The sequence below is a fragment of the Argopecten irradians genome, chromosome 5, assembly GCF_041381155.1.
Source record: "Argopecten irradians isolate NY chromosome 5, Ai_NY, whole genome shotgun sequence".
NCBI classification, from domain to species: Eukaryota; Metazoa; Mollusca; class Bivalvia; order Pectinida; family Pectinidae; genus Argopecten; species Argopecten irradians.
In genome coordinates this window covers 3,839,116-3,861,235 of record NC_091138.1, presented here as the reverse complement: position 1 = coordinate 3,861,235, position 22,120 = coordinate 3,839,116, and the positions used below count along the sequence as shown (strand labels likewise).

Below are 22,120 nucleotides of genomic sequence, written 5' to 3'. Positions count from 1 at the left end.
AAATCAATAGAATCGTAGGTTTAAACGTATTTGATGTTATGAAGTAGCCTGAAAAATTAATCATACGCATTGATGTAAATATTTTTTAACTTCAGAGGGGTATGAAATAAAGTTTGCAAACATTTGCGAGGATTCACACAGTTTTCTTTGATACCCCTATGAAGTTAAAAAATAGTAAGATCAATGCTTAATACTAAACTGGTATATCATAGAATGTCACCCTAAACGTAGACGGTATTACAAAGTAGTTCTATCAGTAGATCTAAATGTAGTTAAACGCAAAAGCATTTCAGACATGTTCATTAAGTTTTAAAGTCAATTTCTCGTTACGATGCATGGGTTTATTATATTGTCAAATGCTGTGTAGTTTCCTATTGTTAAACCAAATTACAAACGCTTTACAAAACCAAGAAATAAGAAATATCAGTCTGGTCAACAACACAAAACTTTATTTATCAAGTCTATTTTATGGTATAGCGGTATTATAATTTTATCAAGTGTAACACCATTTTATGGTACAGCGGTATTACGATTTAATCAAGTGTGTTACTACACCAACATTAATATTGAATTTTTGATTAAATAGTGTCGCACATTCTGTCCGGCGAAAGTCAGAAAATAAAACATTACATCACCGTTGGTGCAGCTATCACCACGATATGATTTCTTTTGAAAGTTTTTAATTGCTTTTATTTGGTAGTTACAGAATGATGAATGCCAAATAAACAAAGACAGAGCTTACCAATATGCAATCGCTATTCATCATCCAATAACCTGCCATGTGAAAACAGTGTGTATCAAATACAACGTCACACATGTGCAAACAACTACGCATGCATTTTGTAAAGAGCATAAACGGTAACCATACGAATAATCGTATATTTTTGTGTCTAATTAGCACAAAATACATATAAAATAATTTATATTGTTGTTGATACATGCGTAATCACTACTTCATTCCGTATATAGAGTAGTGCCATGGATTTTTTTCGGGATGCAATTAAGTATTTTTAAAGATGCTCCACCGCAGACAAATGGTATTTTTTCACTATCAAAAACAGGAGCAGACGATCTAGTATTTTTCTTCAGTTACAAAAGTTACTTACTTTACACCATTACCACCATTGAAAAGTTTGAGCTTCTAATATTACTTCAAGTTAAAAATATGAAAAATAATAAATTGCATCCCAAAAAAAATCCGTGGCACTGTATCCTATATGAAATGAAGTACTGATTGCGCATGCACCAAAGGCAAAATAAATTATTTCATATATAATTTTTATGTTAATTAGACATATATATATACCATCAAACACCAATTATTGTTCAAATAATGAATATCATTTATGCTCTGTCGGCGATGGAGCATCTTTAATATTTTCTAAAAAGCACAAACTTTTCAATGATGGAAATGGTGTTAAATAAGTAACTTTTGTAACCGAAGAAAAATACTAATTGGTCTGCTCCTGTTTTTGATAAATGTTAATGGGGGCTCTAGCAGGAAAGCATGGAAATACACCGATTCACTTCACATACATGTAACGGTAAACGTTAACCCATGACCAAAAGTAAAAGTAGGTTCTCCTCTCAGTTCTTTATAAAAAAAACACTCACAAAGATGGTGATTTTAAGGCCTATCACAACAGACTTTAAACTGCACAGTTAATTAAAATCACAATCAGACAAATCAGTCTTATGGATGAGATGGTGATATGTTAACGTCGTATGGTCTATGACTAACTCTGTTTTGTCATAGTAAATCATGAAATATAACTTTAATGCTGTTCACAATACATGGTCATGTTCACGGAGCAGCGGCTTGAAAACAGCAACACAATATGGCACAACAGCAGGCTAACATGGCGCAGTCTTCGGCTGCCTCTCTGTCAGCTTCCGCTTGGCGGCGCGCTCTGTCATCCTTAACGTAACTGTAACGACAAGGAACTATCATTTAGCAATATTCATAGAGAAATTTTAGTTTTAAAACTATTCATATTCAACAATATCTTTCCTACAAAATAAGAATATAAGGGATCGAAATATAATTGACGGCGCTGTCTTGGAGAGGACATCCTCGATACTCCAGGGGTTACTATCACTAACTTTATATCCACCCCTGGACTATCTCATAGTAAAAACTGGAGGCAGTTCAGGTAAACAAATCTGACCAATCACAGGCCTGCAGAGATTCCTTTGAAGATTTCAAAAAGACAAACATTAATATACATGTATCATCTTTTGTACTCTTTCTTTGATACCTACACGACTGCCGGCTGCTGATAGACCGGCCCGGGAGGAGGGTATTGTCCGGCGGGGTATTGTCCTGGGGGGTACTGCCCCGGAGGGTACTGGCCAGGAGGGGGTGGTGGGTAGGCCCCGGACGGGGGAGGGTACCCACTTGTTGCCCCGTACCCGGGCTGTGGCTGGTACGTCTGTGGATAACTCATGTCAGATAAGATCTGCAAGTGATGTAATATACATTTCGAATTTGTTTAATCTCAAAATACAACTAAAAGAGATTGTAGCATAAAAAGAAATAAAATAATTCACAGTGATATCAGAGAAGAAACTTAGTTTACATCAGAAGTACATCAGCAATGAAGAACTTGACGAAGAATTTTATATTGCTTTAAAAGGTCCACTACCTTTCCGACAAAAAATCAGTTTCTTAAATACCACTAGTAACATAAGAAAATATATATGGATGGACTAAGATGAGGTTACGACACCAAACAAATTCAAGATTTCTTGCTTCGTAATCTATGTGAACAGTGCAGATTGATTCGTTATCTTGCCGTCTGTCACAGCGATAGTCAACATTAATATTTGATTTATTTAATTTAATTGTTCAGAAGGTTATATTAAGTGTAGTATTATCGGTAAGTTGATAACTTTAGCGTCTCTGCAAATATATCGGTTTTGTAAAAAACCGTTTCGGAAAGGAAGTGGGCCTTCATAAAATAAATCAAATGTTGATTTTAATAACGTGGGTCGTCTTATGCTTATGTGATATTAAGTGTAGTTTTAACGATAAGTTAATAACTTTAGCGACTCTACAAAATATCGGTTTGTATAAACCGTTTCGGAAAGGTATAGTGGGCCTTCAAGTACAAAGGAGCGTGTAACGGACGAATCAGGACTCGAGCCTGGTACCCTCAGAACTAAAAACAAATCTAAAAAAAAATGAGCATACCAAGATACAATGTCAAAAGCAGGTACGCTCTTATCACGTTTTTGTAGATTATGTTCCCTGCAGATACAATATACAGAGTATATATGAATGGTATAATATATATATTCATATATTTATTTATTCATAGCAATCCATATCTGTACTTTGTATTTTTTTTTGCTATACACGTACATGTAAGCCAAATGGCGAGGAAATGTACTAGATAACGTTCGAACAACAAATGTCTGTAACCGATTACGACATTAAACATCGTCTAGTTTATTTGTTTTATTTCATCAGTAGCACTACAGGGTTTTAACATACGACACACACAAAAATAAGTCCGATTAGAACATTAGAATTTCTTGAATACCCTATTATTATATGTCTCGTGAAACACGCCGACTTACTAAAAGGAACAAAGTGAAACAGGAAACATAGCATGAACTTTCCGAAACCAACGAACAATTTAATATGTAACGACACTTTTAAGATGTAGAGGGAAAGAACGGGGACGAATCAAGTTACTGTGTAAATACAGTGAAGAACTGAAGTTAGAACAGTTTGTTACTGTGTAAATACAGTGAAGAACTGAAGTTAGAACAGTTTGTTACTGTGTAAATACAGTGAAGAACTGAAGTTAGAACAGTTTGTTACTGTGTAAATACAGTGAAGAACTGACGTTAGAACAGTTTGTTACTGTGTAAATACAGTGGAGAACTGAAGTTAGAACAGTTTGTTACTGTGTAAATACAGTGGAGAACTGAAGTTAGAACAGTTTGTTACTGTGTAAATACAGTGGAGAACTGAAGTTAGAACAGTTTGTTTGAACAGTTTGTTACTGTGTAAATACAGTGGAGAACTGAAGTTAGAACAGTTTGTTACCGTGTAAATACAGTGAAGAACTGAAGTTAGAACAGTTTGTTACCGTGTAAATACAGTGAAGAACTGAAGTTAGAACAGTTTGTTACTGTGTAAATACAGTGAAGAACTGAAGTTAGAAAGTTTGTTACCGTGTAAATACAGTGAAGAACTGAGTTAGAACAGTTTGTTACCGTGTAAATACAGTGAAGAACTGAGTTAGAACAGTTTGTTACGTGTAAATACAGTGAAGAACTGAAGTTAAACAGTTTGTTACTGTGTAAATACAGTGAAGAACTGAAGTTAGAACAGTTTGTTACCGTGTAAATACAGTGAAGAACTGAAGTTAGAACAGTTTGTTACCGTGTAAATACAGTGAAGAACTGAAGTTAGAACAGTTTGTTACGTGTAAATACAGTGAAGAACTGAAGTTAGAACAGTTTGTTACCGTGTAAATACAGTGAAGAACTGAAGTTAGAACAGTTTGTTACCGTGTAAATACAGTGAAGAACTGAAGTTAGAACAGTTTGTTACTGTGTAAATACAGTGAAGAACTGAAGTAAACAGTTTGTTACTGTGTAAATAACAGTGAAGAACTGAAGTTAGAACAGTTTGTTACTGTGTAAATACAGTGAAGAACTGAAGTTAGAACAGTTTGTTACTGTGTAAATACAGTGAAGAACTGAAGTTAGAACAGTTTGTTACCGTGTAAATACAGTGAAGAACTGAAGTTAGAACAGTTTGTTACCGTGTAAATACAGTGAAGAACTGAAGTTAGAACAGTTTGTTACTGTGTAAATACAGTGTAAATACAGTGAAGAACTGAAGTTAGAACAGTTTGTTACTGTGTAAATACAGTGAAGAACTGAAGTTAGAACAGTTTGTTACTGTGTAAATACAGTGAAGAACTGAAGTTAGAACAGTTTGTTACTGTGTAAATACAGTGAAGAACTGAAGTTAGAACAGTTTGTTACCGTGTAAATACAGTGAAGAACTGAGGTTAGAACAGTTTGTTACGGTGATAATTTACCTTGTTAGTGTAATGTCTTCTCCTGTCCTTGTATACAATATACAATGTCTATATATAGAAACTCATGTGACAGATCTGATACACAGCCGCGTGACGCGGGACTTTCCGGAGAGATACTCTATATGTAAAATAGTATGATAACCATACGTCACAGTGTACAAGTGTTTACCTCATTTTTGGAGTGTTTTATCTAGGTATATATCACACTTGATTTGTTCTTCGTCCGTCTAATTGTAAAACTTATTGTCATCTCGAAATGTATATAAGCAGTATGATTAAGCATATATTTTATAATTATGATTAATGTTTCTATCATGGTTTTCATCATAGCGTTAGACACCGCACACAAGATAAAGGAGATATTCAGGAACGTCAACTTCCAATCACAAAACGGAGCGTATCTTAATTTCACCTAGTTGACAATTATAAATAGTGTATTAATTTATTGTGTTTGCGCATATACACAAACATGAGCATTATCATTTATAGTAGGAATAGCTTTATAAGTCAACGTGAAATAAAAGTCACTTGTACATGTGTGGCACATCAAGTTAATTCGAAATGAAACTTTTAACCGCGTTAATCTAAAGATTATTCTGTAACCGGAGAGAAGGAAGTGTACTGTCCTGACCGGGGCTCGAACCCGGGACCTCCTAACATTAGTGAACTGTTGGCTAAGATATCAAAGCGCCACAACTCAATTTGATTATTCTTAAAGTAAGTAAAAGCACGAAAAACAATTTACCTAAATTATGTTTTATTATTCTCAATATATTTTGGGTTTATAAAACCATATTCAAAAACGGGCGAACAGTCTTTTTTCATAGACGTTAATGTCATTCTGTTTTTATGTCTATGACTTCATAAACTCTAAATGTATTGATAATAATGCTTAACTATTCTGGGAGAAATAGGATACTTATTGTGTAAAAGATAACCGGAACATAACGTCACCGTTTACTGCTCACTTTTTATTCTCGACTCCATTGTGATATGACGTCATTACGTTTGTCAATGACGTCAGCATTTTATCGAAAATGGCGTCACAAAATACCTAACATTGACATTTCCCACTCGATGAATTACTGAGTGACACAAGAAACAGACAATAACGATGAGGGTAAGTGTTGATTACTCTTCTACACTCTAATTATATACAAATAGGCCTATATGGGTGCAAAAATCGGTCGACTTCTACAGTTCTTTCATGTTTGTTTATTTACTTCATAGGAACTAGATCGTCAGAAAATTCGGACTGTACATAACATTATAACATTGCATCACAGTGCACGTCCGATTTCTCGATAAATATGACACGGAAAATACATTTTATTGTAGATAATTTATGTAGTATGTACAAATAGTTCTTATTTAGTACACAAACTCTTGTTAAATATTGAATGCAAAATGAAGTTAGGAATAAAAAAAATGATGAACACAATAAGAATTAGGGCTACTCAGTAGATCTAGCAAAAAATCACTTCCGTAAGTTATATAATTAGGAGTGCGCTAACAAAACGTACCGTCATACACAAAGATTATTCTCCATGGCTGGTGGCTATGGTGTGTCAAGCGTTGCTAAATTATGCACCAATGTAATTCTTATTCCGGTTATAGATCTAATTATATTGTGTACTTGGTTATTTATTTTCATATATTTTTGTTATTTGTGTTGTAATAATCGTGATTCGTATTGCATGATTCAAGATTGATATGCTTGTGTAACCGGGCGAGAGGGTTCGAACCCGCGACCTCGGAATTACATGTACATTTTACTTGTCCGGCGCTCTACCGATTGAGAGAGCAATTCTCTCAAGTTCGAAGCTAGAAAACGACCGTACCACTAAGCTTATGTGCAATTAAAACCTGCTAAACTTGTTTCCATATCTATTTGGTATGGTGGCTGATTACGGCCATCTCGTGTTGTAGTGTTGTCGCCTTGTCGTGTTGTCGCCTTGTCGAGTTGTCGCGGTCTCAAACTGCGACAACCCGAGATTTAACAGTTAAAATGTCGACTTGCCGCGTTTTCGAACCGCGACAAGTCGACTACACGACAAGACGACAAGTCGACATTTCAAACACGCTAATTAGCGCGTACAGAATCTGGTGTTGTCGCGGTTAAATGTCGACTTGTCGTGTTGTCGAGTTGTCGACTTGTCGACTTGTCGCTTTCCTGTTACACATGCGCAAACAATGGATAACACTCGCCATATTGGATTGCTAATGAAAATAATTGTGTGCATGTGTTTGTAGCCACCAATCGTAATCAGCCACCATAATTTGGTGATTCTAGCATTTATGTTGAATATTTGATATCTATGTTGTGTCAATGGTTACATATTCTTACAGAAGAGATATTTGCCATTTAGATTGTATCTTTTTTTTTAATCATATATCTTTCCTTAATTCATACTGCATCTTTTTCTTTCATATGGTACAAATGATAAACAGAGACAAAGAAGATATTATATTGACCCAATTTTAAACGATGTTCACCAAAGAAGACAAGGTTTAAAATATACCATTAACGATCAGGACAGAAAAGCCTGCAAATGAGAAATTAAAACAGACGGCCTTACGAAATGTATTACTTAAGTAATAGCCATCAACAGCATCAGGACCCCATGACATCCCAAAGAAAATACTAAAGGACTTTGCTTAACAAAGTCCATTCTAGTCAGCAATATGTTAATGCTCCTGAAACATCTGGCAGTACGTGCAAACATGTTAAAAAGGGGGATAGCCATGAAGCAGATAAATGCAGAAAAGTATTATCAACATGGATAAAAAGCACACTGCAAAACACGTGTTAAACAACGTAAAACAGGACGACATATTATAGTCAGCATCCCTCAATCATGGGTGTCGTCTGTATTCTCATGTGAAACACATAATGTAACCAGCAGTCTCGATGGATATTTGCCATTTGGTGGCCATTTTGCAAAATGTGCCTTTTTTTTTTTTTTTTTTTCTTTGAGTAAACCCAAAGTTTTACTACATGTATTTTTGCTTAAATTGTTTTTATTTAAATGACCACTCCGCCAGTGCTTTATCGGGCTAATTTTACTCTAGTGGAGCGGCTAAGCATAAAAATCGTTCACATTTTGAAGAAAGCTTGAAACTTTGCACATGGGTTCTTTAAGACATAAGGTTTCAGGAAAAAAATGGACCCCAAAAAATCAAAGCCTCTCGCGGCCGCCATATTGGTTTTCAAAATGGCCGCCTAAAAACCACCTTCTGCGACCCATATCTCATGTTCTATACCAGTTAGACCCAAACGTCTACACCCATACTATTGATACTTAGGATCATTTTGGTAGTGTTGAAGTTCATGTAGAAGGATTGCCATTTTGATTTTCAAGATGGCCGCACGCTTAGCGAGCTATATCTGTATAAGTTACATTATAATGGTAATGCTGACTTAAAGTAAATAAACACCTGCAAATATATTGAAAGTATATTTTTGTAGTGTTTGATAAATAATTAGAATCTTGATTTAATTTCAAAATGACCGCCATTTTGAAATCCAAGATGGCCGTTTAAATTAAAGTTGTTTCCCTATATCTCACTGTAAGTGATCGATCAAAAAAATCAAGGTAACACTTTTAAACGTCTATGACCCATACTATTGAAACTAAGGGTCACTATGGTAGTTTTAAACATCATGTAGAAATACCGCCATTTTATATTCTAAGATGGCCGCTTAATTTACGATTTTAAATGTACCTAATTAAGCTGACTTTAAGCAAATTAAATTAACCAAAACGATTTCTGAAACATTACTTTAAAAATTCAGTCCCAAATGTAACTAAAGTCTATAAATATTACACAAAGCATTATCATCTGAACCAATCTGAATAGATAAATTAAATTCAAACATTAATTTCCATATAATGTGTCGTTCATGATCCCCGACGTCGTCCTTATAAACACACCGTGGTTGACTATCACTTCAATTATTAGTAAACTTTTAACCATTTCAAGCAGCGGAACGTTTTCAGCAGCTTGGAAAACATTCATGCCCTCACCCATTTTCATGCCTAAAAGATAATTATAGTTCTATAATCAACTTTTACACGATAGCAACATGCAAGAACTTTATCATGTTATTGGAAATAACCTATCCTGAAGGTGAACTTCACTACACCAGCGCAATGACGTATTGGTATGCCTTATACTGTCTACAAATGCAAGATGGGCCAAAACCTTGTAAAAGAAAGCTAGGATATCGGATAAACTGTAAAGAGCAGAGTAGGTGTTTCCAAAAGATACTATTGTAATTTTTGAGAATCATCCCCTTTTGGAATGGAATGATAATATTTGCCAAAAGAATGGGAATCTTCATGACGGCAAACGAATATATTTTGTAAGAAGGCATTCATTGGTTTATTATGACTACAACTATTTGAAAGCATATAGATGATTACACACCACTATCCCTGACCACAGTAAGGGAATTATCAGAAAATATCTAAACGAAATCACTTCCGAGAGATACAATGTACTTAGCGTGATGGAGATTCATCTTAATATCAGACCTGCAATCATTTGTGATTCGTCTTCCAAAGGAGGCTTCATGGATGAGATGGTCGCATTTATATTGCATAACCACATGCACGTTCATGCCTGGCCGTCAACCGCGTGTCAGGAAATCTGATGTGGATTCAGGGGAAGGTATTCCCTCCATTGTTAATTATCAGATAAAATATCAGGGAAATTGGTTCAATGCAACCCTGAACGACTCCAACAACATTAGGAGACTCCAGTTAAGGAAGGACTTTGAGAAAGTTCATAGCAAAGCTTGGATGTCTGCCTCGTCTGACATGATGTGGCAATAAAATTAATCACAAACAAGTCCTTACGAAGATAGTCACGAGTACCTCTATATCAAAGTTTTTTTTTTAAAGTTAGCTGATCCTCTGCACTAGAACTCTCAATCTCATTAAAGGTTTAGAAGATAAAAAAGCGAAGGCAAGAGAGAAGATAGTGTTGAATTAAGTGCAGCAATGAATGACTATGCTAGCAGTATATGCAAACTAAATCCACCTAAACACAGTTAGAAATACATACAGCACAAAGGATTGCGTGAAAATAAATGGCGATGGCGAATAGGGGAACAGTAAGCCTTCAAAGAGAAAGTATATATATCATTAAAACTAAGTGGAAACTATGGAGATGATAGAGAATATAAACAAGATTGGGAACCACATAGACAGAAAAATTACTTAGTCAATTATTGGTCATCTGGAACCTTGCCTAATTAATTCCTGGTTGACGTCGATATATGACAAAAAGTGGGACCGATAGTGAAGGCTAGTGATTATGCCACCGGGATCTCTTGTGCGTTCTACAACACAGTTCCCTTTAGAAAGTATAGTGGTCGCCCTGATAAGGTGTAAAGTAAATTAGCAGACATCTTGAAAAGAGAGAAAACAAAAACAAAAACAGCAAAACAACAAAGAAGCCGTAGCCACTAAAAATAAAATACTTTCGTCAACTTTGTTATAGGTAAAGAGGGATGGCAGGCTTCTGTATGATCTAAAGAAGGAATTCATACATATATGAGATATTGGTGTAAATTCTCAGACACCATAAGGTGAAATGTTTGTTTAGATGTTCTCAAGTGGTTATGAATGACTTGACAGTCCCATCGGAGTTACACTTTGGGAAAAGGAGGAAGACGAAATATAAAGGGTTGGTAGAAGATATCAAAACCCTAAAATGTAGGAATGGGTGTTCCTCTTTCTTGCATATTAAAGTTAAAGACTTTTTCCAACATTGGAAGTAATGGGCAGTGACACGAAATCAGCTTTATATGTACTGTCAAAACAGAGAAAAAGAGAGAGGAAGCGTCCGATTGATCATAGTAGCTGCCACTATAGATTTAAAGGTGATAAAACAGATTTTAAATATGCTATTTTTGTGTTGATATTTGTTTATGGTGGTGCACTTTATGATTTCCAACAAAAAATACAGGTTGTATTTGACGTAATTTCCATAAAATGTGCTTGAAACGAAGTCCACAACGACCCTTGTCTAGAACGATCGCATCGCTTATCGCCCCTGATATCACCAGGTGGCCGTAGATTCGTGACGTCATCTGAGACCAACAGCTGTGACAAGAGCCGGGAAACTCAATGGGGCAGTGTTGCGGAATTGGCGATTATAGATATTTAAAACAGTCGCGCTACGTGTAGTTGCTATATTGAATAGTGGAAATGAATCCGTATATAATATATAATCTATAACATACAATGATATAATAAAAACGATAGCTTACTCATTCTTATCGTCATATTCTGGGCTATAAAATTGTTATGTTCAATATGTTAAAGATGCTCCACCGCTGACAAATGGTAAATTTTAACTATCAAAAACAGGAGCAGACGATTTAGTATTTTTCTTCAGTTACAAAAGTTACTTACTTTACACCATTACCACCATTGAACAGTTTGTGAGCTTCTAATTTTACTTCAAGTTAAAAACATGAAATATAATTAATTGCATCCCGAAAAAAATCCGTGTTACTATATCCTATATGGAATGAAGTACTGATTGCGTATGCACCAAATGCGAAATAAATTATTCTATATTATTGTTTGTGTTAATTAGACATATATATACACGATTAATTATTGTTCAAATGATGAATATCATTTATGCTCTGTCGGCGGTGGAGCATCTTTAAAAGCCATTTGAAACCGTGTACGTGTGTGTCACTGACTCAGGTTCAAGGGGGTTGCGCTTGACTTTTGTCTGTAACTTAAAACTCAAAACATAGACTTTAAAGTTAAACCAACAAGAAGAAATATAACTTTACAAGAAAATAGACCCAAATTACAATGAGACTACATACTACATGCACATACATGTACATATAATGCATATTTATAAAAAAATACCCTTTCCAAAACCCTATATATTTCCTATTTGAAGCTTAATTCTTCAGAATACCGCACAGAAAGGGCTAGACTTATTTATTTTCTTAAAGTTCTATAATGAGTTTTACGGATGTGAACGAAATAGAATAACATGTACAGTAGTAACAATACACGCACGGCCGATAAAAAAGACGGGACACAAAACACAGATACTAGATACAATGACCTAATATGGATGACATGTACTCGTGGACAAGATACACATGTAATAGTTCAACTAACACAGGACCATGAAACAACATATATTTCTTATAAAACACAAATCATTTACAAGACCGCTTCATTATATTTTCTAACCGTGCGGAGTTTTGGAAATAAGAAACCTGTCGACCTTAGTAAATTTTAAAAGTATACGCACAGACCACAGCACACTAGATAGCCTATTGACCATTATGAGAAGATCTAGGGGTCTAAATTTAAAAAAAAAATCGGTAAAAATTCGCATTCTACATATATATACGCAAGTGTACTATGTAGAATATAACAGGAAATTAATGAGTACTAAAATTGGCCAAATTTGCGAGCATTGTGGTGTTTTGGGGGTTCGGGGGTTCGGGGGAGACCCCGATAAAGATATTACAATTTAGAATGACTGAGATATGAGTTTCACGATGTATTTTGATGATTTTGCGAGGGCTTAAGGCGAGAGATTTTGTTTTTTGGGGGTAGGAAAAATATTACTAAATATATTTACGATTGCTGAGATGAGTTTTACGATGTATTTTGATGACTTTAGAGCGTTCTTAACATGGTAATTTTTCGAATTTAAATTCCTGCAATTAAATAATGATAACTGTGAATGTCGTCATATCATTATGCAACCCTGCTCGATCTGAACTAGTCCGCTAAACCTGCCTATATAATTAGGCTTTTTTTTTCTTTTTTTTTTTTATGCCTATATATTAGGCAAAAAAAGATAAATTAAAAAAGCCTAATAATATAGGCAGGTTTAGCGGACTAGATCTGAACATACCGGTTTCACACCACCGGCACATTGTTGTGTAACCCAAAATAAATATGAAAATCCCTAAAATGAAAAATGTGCAGAAGGACCTCTTTTATTTTTAATGCGCATTTTGAGAACATTTCAGTCGACGAAAATGGGGGGCAAAAAGACACAACTTATAAATTATTGATTTTTTTCTTTTAATCTGCATGTATTTTTCATGTCTCCGTATGTTTGTAACAGATGATTTTTCTATCAAAACGTAGGTCTAAAGAGGTGGGCCCCAATAATTGTCCATTTTCGCTACGATCTTATTTCGCACATAAAATTACCAGTAGATTCTATGTATATCAAAACTCCTCGGTTAATTTTATGTGTAAACTATAAATTACGTACATGCACAGTCGTATTACTCCAGGGTGGACTGAATAGGAAAGAACTACTTATTCATTCGTGGTTTAACCCCTGGCACACCATACGCCACATGACATATGTACCCGCGACATTAATGACATCATTGTTTACATGTAGTGACGTCATTTCATAGGTTATGACGTCAATAATGTGTCATTATGTAGGGGATAAATCACGCTACCCAATAAGTCGAAATATAACATATTTTTCTCTGTGTGTATTTCCGTAAGTACTAAGACATGTGGCTAAAATACACATGCATGTTGACAGTTCCGCGATCGGCACACCGGCTTCCGGTAGTTGATTGTCTCAGATGACGTCACAACTCATCGGAACTCAAGGGAGGTAAGTCATAGAAAAAAATCTGTCGTCGAAAAAATGTGAAGATTGCTTTCATTAATTTTACTATTTAGAGACAAAATATAAGCAAATATATAAATTGGTATATTTTAAGATAGGCATTACAAATGTTTCTAGCGTATTATCTCATTTTCCATGTCCCTTCTGTTTTTATCACCTTTAAGCTGGGTGGTATCCACAGATTGGTTAATTACTGTTGACTTGAAGATGTTCCAATTGAGTAGTTGACAAAACTCATAAAAGAGGATCCTCTGATGAGGCCTGTAGAGTTACAATTCCTATTATTCCAATATCATTTTGAAATTAAGATAGGAATCAAATTATTTATGTATCAAACACTACAAAAGTATAATTTGCAGGTGTTTATTTACGTAAAGTCAGCTTTGCCAATTAGATATATCATACACAGGTAAACCTAGCAAAGTTTGCGGACACCTTGAAATACAAAATGATGGTCTTTTCACGTAAAGTTTAACACTACCAGAATGTTCCAAAGTATCAATATTATGGGTGTAGACGTTTAAAGTTTTGGTCTAACTGGTATAGAACATGAGATATGGGTCGCAGAAGGTTATTTTTTGGCGGCCATTTTGAAAACCAATATGGCACCCGTCAAGGGCCTTGATTTTTTGGGGTCCATCTTTTGAAACTTTATATCCTAAAGAACCCATATGCAAAGTATCATGCTTTCTTCAAACTCTGAATGATTTTGCCGAAAAATCGACCTTAGCCGCTCCACTATTTCAGTCTTGACTAGATTCATTGTAATTAAAATATTAAGCATTAATGTGTGAAATGATACAATTTGTCACTTTATTTTTACATTAAATGATAATTTGAGCACTTTCATTTTTTAATCTTAAATATTGAAAAATTACAAATATTTAAAAGGGGCAAACAAGTACGCACACGGACTCCCCAATTTCCTATCTGATGTAGAAAGAGCAACATGTTCCCTAATGACATGCAAATTATTTCCAAAAGTTTAATACCAGAACGTTTTCTATAAAAGGTTAATAAGGTAAAAATGGCTGAAAATGGTGCCATTTGAAGACCAAATTTAGGGGTTGGGGTAGCATATGTTGATATTCTGAGAAAAAAAATCGCGACTGATACATTGTTAGAGAGGACCACGGGAAAATAAATTCTACAAAAGCATCCAACATATCAAACACATCATTAGTAAATTGTGGCTTTAAACTCTTGTGCATATGGTCAAAATGGCAAAATTCCCATAAAATCCAATATTTTGTCAATTAAGTATCTTTGAGTGGCAATAGCTCAAAAACGATAACACGGACATATGTTTTTTCTTCCATTTCCTTCTATGGTATGAACTCCTATTTCTAAAAATCTATATGAGAAAAAAAGTTTAATACAGAAAAAAATGACTTCTCAGACGTGTACATCCTTTACATCCTGTTTGCGTTTTAGAGCAAGCACCGAGTCATGCATATCGTGGAGTTTCACATTAGGACAATCTAAAAAGGAATATTTCATATCATAAAAAATCACAGTAGGCATTCTGATAAGGAACCTGCATCTGTTTCAAGAGCACTGAATAAAATGACGGAATCCATTATACTGTTGTCAAATGTGATGCATTGGTTTAGGTCCACATACATATAATGTATCAAACCTTTATTGAAAAAAACATATCAATAGTAATCATTGTCGACGTCAAACCAAGGAAGAGGGATATAAAACTGTTCACAGACACTAGATTGTCTGAAACCACAACCATATCAGGCCTGTACAACAGACGAGGGATATTACACTGTTCACAGACACTAGATTGTCTGAAACCACAATCATATCAGGCCTGTACAACAGACGAGAGATATAACACTGTTCACAGACACTAGATTGTCTGAAACCACACACAGTCACATCAGGCCTGTACAACATACGAGGGATATTACACTGTTCACAGACACTAGATTGTCTGAAATCACAATCATATCAGGCCTGTACAACAGACGAGAGATATAACACTGTTCACAGACACTAGATTGTCTGAAATCACACACAGTCACATCAGGCCTGTACAACATACGAGAGATATAACACTGTTCACAGACACTAGATTGTCTGAAACCACAACCATATCAGGCGTGTACAACAGACGAGAGATATAACACTGTTCACAGACACTAGATTGTCTGAAACCACAATCATATCAGGCCTGTACAACAGACGAGAGATATAACACTGTTCACAGACACTAGATTGTCTGAAACCACAACCATATCAGGCCTGTACAACAGACGAGAGATATTAACACTGTTCACAGACACTAGATTGTCTGAAATCACAATCATATCAGGCCTGTACAACAGACGAGAGATATAATAACACTGTTCACAGACACTAGATTGTCTGAAACCACAATCATATCAGGCCTGTACAACAGACGAGAGATATAACACTGTTCACAGACACTAGATTGTCTGAAACCACAATCATATCAGGCCTGTACAACAGACGAGGGATATAACACTGTTCACAGACACTAGATTGTCTGAAACCACAATCATATCAGGCCTGTACAACAGACGAGAGATATAACACTGTTCACAGACACTAGATTGTCTGAAACCACAATCATATCAGGCCTGTACAACAGACGAGAGATATAACACTGTTCACAGACACTAGATTGTCTGAAACCCACAATCATATCAGGCCTGTACAACAGACGAGAGATATAACACTGTTCACAGACACTAGATTGTCTGAAACCACAATCATATCAGGCCTGTACAACAGACGAGAGATATAACACTGTTCACAGACACTAGATTGTCTGAAACCACAATCATATCAGGCCTGTACAACAGACGAGAGATATAACACTGTTCACAGACACTAGATTGTCTGAAACCACAATCATATCAGGCCTGTACAACAGACGAGAGATATAACACTGTTCACAGACACTAGATTGTCTGAAACCACAATCATATCAGGCCTGTACAACAGACGAGAGATATAACACTGTTCACAGACACTAGATTGTCTGAAACCACAATCATATCAGGCCTGTACAACAGACGAGAGATATAACACTGTTCACAGACACTAGATTGTCTGAAACCACAATCATATCAGGCCTGTACAACAGACGAGAGATATAACACTGTTCACAGACACTAGATTGTCTGAAACCACAATCATATCAGGCCTGTACAACAGACGAGAGATATAACACTGTTCACAGACACTAGATTGTCTGAAAATCACAATCATATCAGGCCTGTACAACAGACGAGAGATATAACACTGTTCACAGACACTAGATTGTCTGAAACCACAATCATATCAGGCCTGTACAACAGACGAGAGATATAACACTGTTCACAGACACTAGATTGTCTGAAACCACAATCATATCAGGCGTGTACAACAGACGAGGGATATAACACTGTTCACAGACACTAGATTGTCTGAAACCACAATCATATCAGGCGTGTACAACAGACGAGAGATATAACACTGTTCACAGACACTAGATTGTCTGAAACCACAATCATATCAGGCCTGTACAACAGACGAGAGATATAACACTGTTCACAGACACTAGATTGTCTGAAACCACAACATATCAGGCCTGTACAACAGACGAGAGATATAACACTGTTCACAGACACTAGATTGTCTGAAACCACAATCATATCAGGCCTGTACAACAGACGAGAGATATAACACTGTTCACAGACACTAGATTGTCTGAAACCACAACCATATCAGGCCTGTACAACAGACGAGAGATATAACACTGTTCACAGACACTAGATTGTCTGAAACCACAATCATATCAGGCCTGTACAACAGACGAGAGATATAACACTGTTCACAGACACTAGATTGTCTGAAACCACAATCATATCAGGCCTGTACAACAGACGAGAGATATAACACTGTTCACAGACACTAGATTGTCTGAAACCACAACCATATCAGGCCTGTACAACAGACGAGAGATATAACACTGTTCACAGACACTAGATTGTCTGAAACCACAATCATATCAGGCCTGTACAACAGACGAGAGATATAACACTGTTCACAGACACTAGATTGTCTGAAACCACAATCATATCAGGCCTGTACAACAGACGAGAGATATAACACTGTTCACAGACACTAGATTGTCTGAAACCACAATCATATCAGGCCTGTACAACAGACGAGAGATATAACACTGTTCACAGACACTAGATTGTCTGAAACCACAATCATATCAGGCCTGTACAACAGACGAGAGATATAACACTGTTCACAGACACTAGATTGTCTGAAACCACAATCATATCAGGCCTGTACAACAGACGAGAGATATAACACTGTTCACAGACACTAGATAACACTGTTCACAGACGAGAGACACTGTTCACAGACACTAGTTGTCTGAAACCACAATCATATCAGGCCTGTACAACAGACGAGAGATATAACACTGTTCACAGACACTAGATTGTCTGAAACCACAATCATATCAGGCCTGTACAACAGACGAGGATAACACAATCAACAGAGAGAGATATAACACTGTTCACAGACACTAGATTGTCTGAAACCACAATCATATCAGGCCTGTACAAAAGACAGAGATATAACACTGTTCACAGACACTAGATTGTCTGAAACCACAATCATATCAGGCCTGTACAACAGACGAGAGATATAACACTGTTCACAGACACTAGATTGTCTGAAACCACAATCATATCAGGCCTGTACAACAGACGAGAGATATAACACTGTTCACAGACACTAGATTGTCTGAAACCACAATCATATCAGGCCTGTACAACAGACGAGAGATATAACACTGTTCACAGACACTAGATTGTCTGAAACCACAATCATATCAGGCCTGTACAACAGACGAGAGATATAACACTGTTCACAGACACTAGATTGTCTGAAACCACAATCATATCAGGCCTGTACAACAGACGAGAGATATAACACTGTTCACAGACACTAGATTGTCTGAAACCACAATCATATCAGGCCTGTACAACAGACGAGAGATATTACACTGTTCACAGACACTAGATTGTCTGAAACCACAATCACATCAGGCCTGTACAACAGACGAGGGATATAACACTGTTCACAGACACTAGATTGTCTAAAACCACAATCACATCAGGCCTGTACAACAGACGAAGGATATAACACTGTTCACAGACACTAGATTGTCTAAAACCACAATCACATCAGGATTGTACAACAGACCTACATGCTTACATTATTATATTTACACTTTCTAGGCTTGGTCACTATACGCCTATACTAGCCGATTTTGTTTACCATAACTGCATGGTAACATTGAACTTTGAACTTGCGTAAGGAAGTGTTCTGTGCAACGTAAAAGGACTACTTTTTTTAAAAAGAAACACATGGCTTTGTTTACATTTTGACGCAACATTACGTGTATATTGTTGTTTTTCATAGAATTTTGGAAAAATGTAAACAATATATACATGTTTTATATTTATATATGATTCAAACAATTTTTAAATTAACAATTGTATAAAGAAACGGAAAAATATCCCGACCGGGGCGACGTGCTTTCATTTTTGTTAAAAATGATGGGTGTCAAATGTAAACATTACCTCTGTGCCTATGTTCGTCCTACGATCGAGCCTTTGGGGTGGACGGGTGTGAGACCCTCTCAGTTATAAACATATCCTCTTGTCTTTGTTCTTTGAGTATTTAATCATGTGTATTATAAAACATGCACCGCTAATAATCCACGTGTTGACAGTTCCGCGTCACCACAAATACATTGTATCCATCGAACACAAGTGAATTTGTTTCATCTATCGATGGCGATATGGATCTAAGCGTAGATTATATAATCACATGGCTCCCAAGGATGTAATACCGTCAAGTCAGACGACATCCCAAACACATTGAGCTACTTGAAAATCGGTGTTTTGCCAACTTCGGCAAACTAAAGTGTGTAAGCGTGCGTCAGCTTCGCCTCGCTGCACAATAACGGTCACCGAGTTCACACATGTGGCCGTGTACAAATTCTTTATGTTATTACGCTATATATTAACTTTTAGCAAAATTGAATATATATTTAAAGTTCTGATCTGATTAAATAAAATTATCTCTGAAATTTACTTTGTTTGTCATGTTTATTTTACACTAAAATATTGAACTTTTTTGTCGTCGCGGATGAATAATTCTACCTTACGTGAAGCGTCACCATTCGCTGTTCAAATGAGTAAGCTCCTCCCACTTTTGACCGACTTTTATTGAATAATTACGTCACTTTTAAATGACGATTTTATTGCATAAAATATAAATAAAAAGTCGTGTGAGTGTAAATATAGGGATTGGATTTCGCTTTTATGTTAACCATGCTTGTATGGAGCAATTCCTCTAAGAATATATTCAATATGGGGCGCTAACGCGCCCCATAGAATATATTCTTAGAGGAATTGCTCCATACAAGCATGGTTAACATAAAAGCGCAATCCAATCCCTATATGAACCATTAATGCCTGTATATCACATCATTTTTAAATAATGTCAATTATTTTTTATTGAAAAAAATCTTCAAACTTCAATTGTGAATGTCATTGATGAAATTTGACCGGAGCGTTTTTCTTATGCCAGACAAAACATTACAAGTTTCCGTTTTCATATGGACAATTTTTTTCATTTCAGAATATTTGTAATATTACAATTGGGGTTGGGCAACAGGCTATGTGTATGTTAGCCCTCTCCCGGTAACTACATGAATAAGAGTACAATACATAACATTCATAAATAGAAAATAGAAATAGCATATCGTTGACGAAAATGACAAAACAATTTAGGAGAGTCTCATAAGTTGAAAACAAAGCATGGAAACTATTGTCAAACAAGTAATCACATTTGTTTGATTATGTTAAAGATGCTCCACCACCAACAAAGAATGCATAACTCATTGGAACAATAATTAGCGTTTACTCATGTAAATATATGTCTAATAAACACAAAAAAATTATGTAAAGTAATTTACCATAGATTTGGTGAATGCATTCCATACATGGAATAGTGCCATGAACGTTTTCCGGGAAGTAAATAAGAAGTTCAAACTTTCCAACATTGTTAATACTAATTCGTCTGCTCCTGATGGGGAGAAGGTACCATTTGTTGGCGGAGAAGCATCTTTAATAAATGTTCATAATATCTAAATGAATAAAATTGAAAGTGCACTCAGTGTCAATGACATCTCATACAAATCGTCTAGTATCTCTAATGTATTCATGTACAATTTTCAGTAATATATCATTTGAATTAAAATAGTGGCTATTAAATTTATAAGGGTAAGTGTCTGTAGAATGAGGAATGTTGATATCTAGTGCAACAATAGAATTACATAGGCGAGTTCTTTGATTATAATAAAGGAAAATAATAATAATATGCGTGCGCGCTTCATAATATATACTTGAGAGGGTAATAAAGGAAATAATAATAATATAGACATGTTATTGATGTCTAGTTAATGTAATGACTGGCACGTATGTCCAGTTTAACAAAGCCAGTAAACATTGTTTTGAATGTCAGTTGTTTTAGGGAAGAGTCATCTAAATGGTTCTGAAATAGTCCCCAAATCTTTAGGTCCCATATAACGGTAATTTCGCGGTAACGCTGGCCTCGTTGATACAAAACGTTTTTCACCAAGGGGTGATGTCCCAATCGATTGGCCCGTCAACCTGAAATAAAAGCTGTAGATCGTGCTGTGTTTTTATTGCACTAATATCCCAGTAAGGAAATAATAATAATATATATAACTGCAAATCAAAAGGATCAGGTTGCCCATAATAAATAGCTAACTGAGTATTTAAACCTTGAGGCTAATAAATCAATCTCTGGTAATCTCCCACATACAGGTAAGTTCATGGAAAATATGTGTGGTCATTTTCCACTCTGTGATTTTCGTGTACTAAATCGACCTTCAGCCTCAGCCCCCCACAACTATTTTATTTTCGTGTCACACATTTAAAATACATATAGAATATACATAAAAATGTCCGGCCAATATTGACCTATGAGACACGCATACCTTAAAAATATTCATATATAATATACAGTGAATAAATAGGTTGTATCAAACGTATCACATTGGATATAACTTTATAGATACATTGAAATATTGTTTCACATTATTAACCATTATAAAATGATAAAGCGTCTGCTTTTTCATAAATAAAAATACAGATTTGCTTAAAACATCCTGCAATTGCATTTCATTCATTAAAATTCAATTTTTCTATAGTGCTTAAATTGTAAAAAAAATGTTTGAATATCACATGCCTTTTAAAAAGAACATTACGAATGTCTATATAAAATTCACATTCACATAAAAAATGTATTTTAGATTC

At 35.5% G+C, this 22,120-nt stretch overlaps 1 protein-coding gene and 1 long non-coding RNA gene across 3 annotated transcripts in view; one reads left to right on the top strand and one right to left on the bottom strand.

Annotated features, from left to right (window-relative positions):
* Window positions 1-427: 427 nt before the first annotated feature.
* On the bottom strand, window positions 428-5,196 carry LOC138322677 (uncharacterized). The gene is made up of 3 exons (XR_011208457.1): window positions 5,064-5,196; window positions 2,263-2,459; window positions 428-1,928 (listed from the first exon to the last, which is right to left on the bottom strand). It is a non-coding gene; the product is annotated as an uncharacterized lncRNA (long non-coding RNA).
* An 854-nt stretch (window positions 5,197-6,050) lies between these two features.
* The window catches only part of LOC138322676 (uncharacterized), a 62,168-nt gene continuing 46,098 nt past the window's right edge, over window positions 6,051-22,120 (top strand). For both annotated transcript variants that reach the window (XM_069266701.1, XM_069266700.1), the window contains exon 1: window positions 6,051-6,183. In XM_069266701.1, coding sequence (XP_069122802.1) covers window positions 6,178-6,183 — 6 coding nt within the window. In that variant the 5' untranslated portion in view covers window positions 6,051-6,177. The remainder of the gene's footprint in view (window positions 6,184-22,120) is intronic.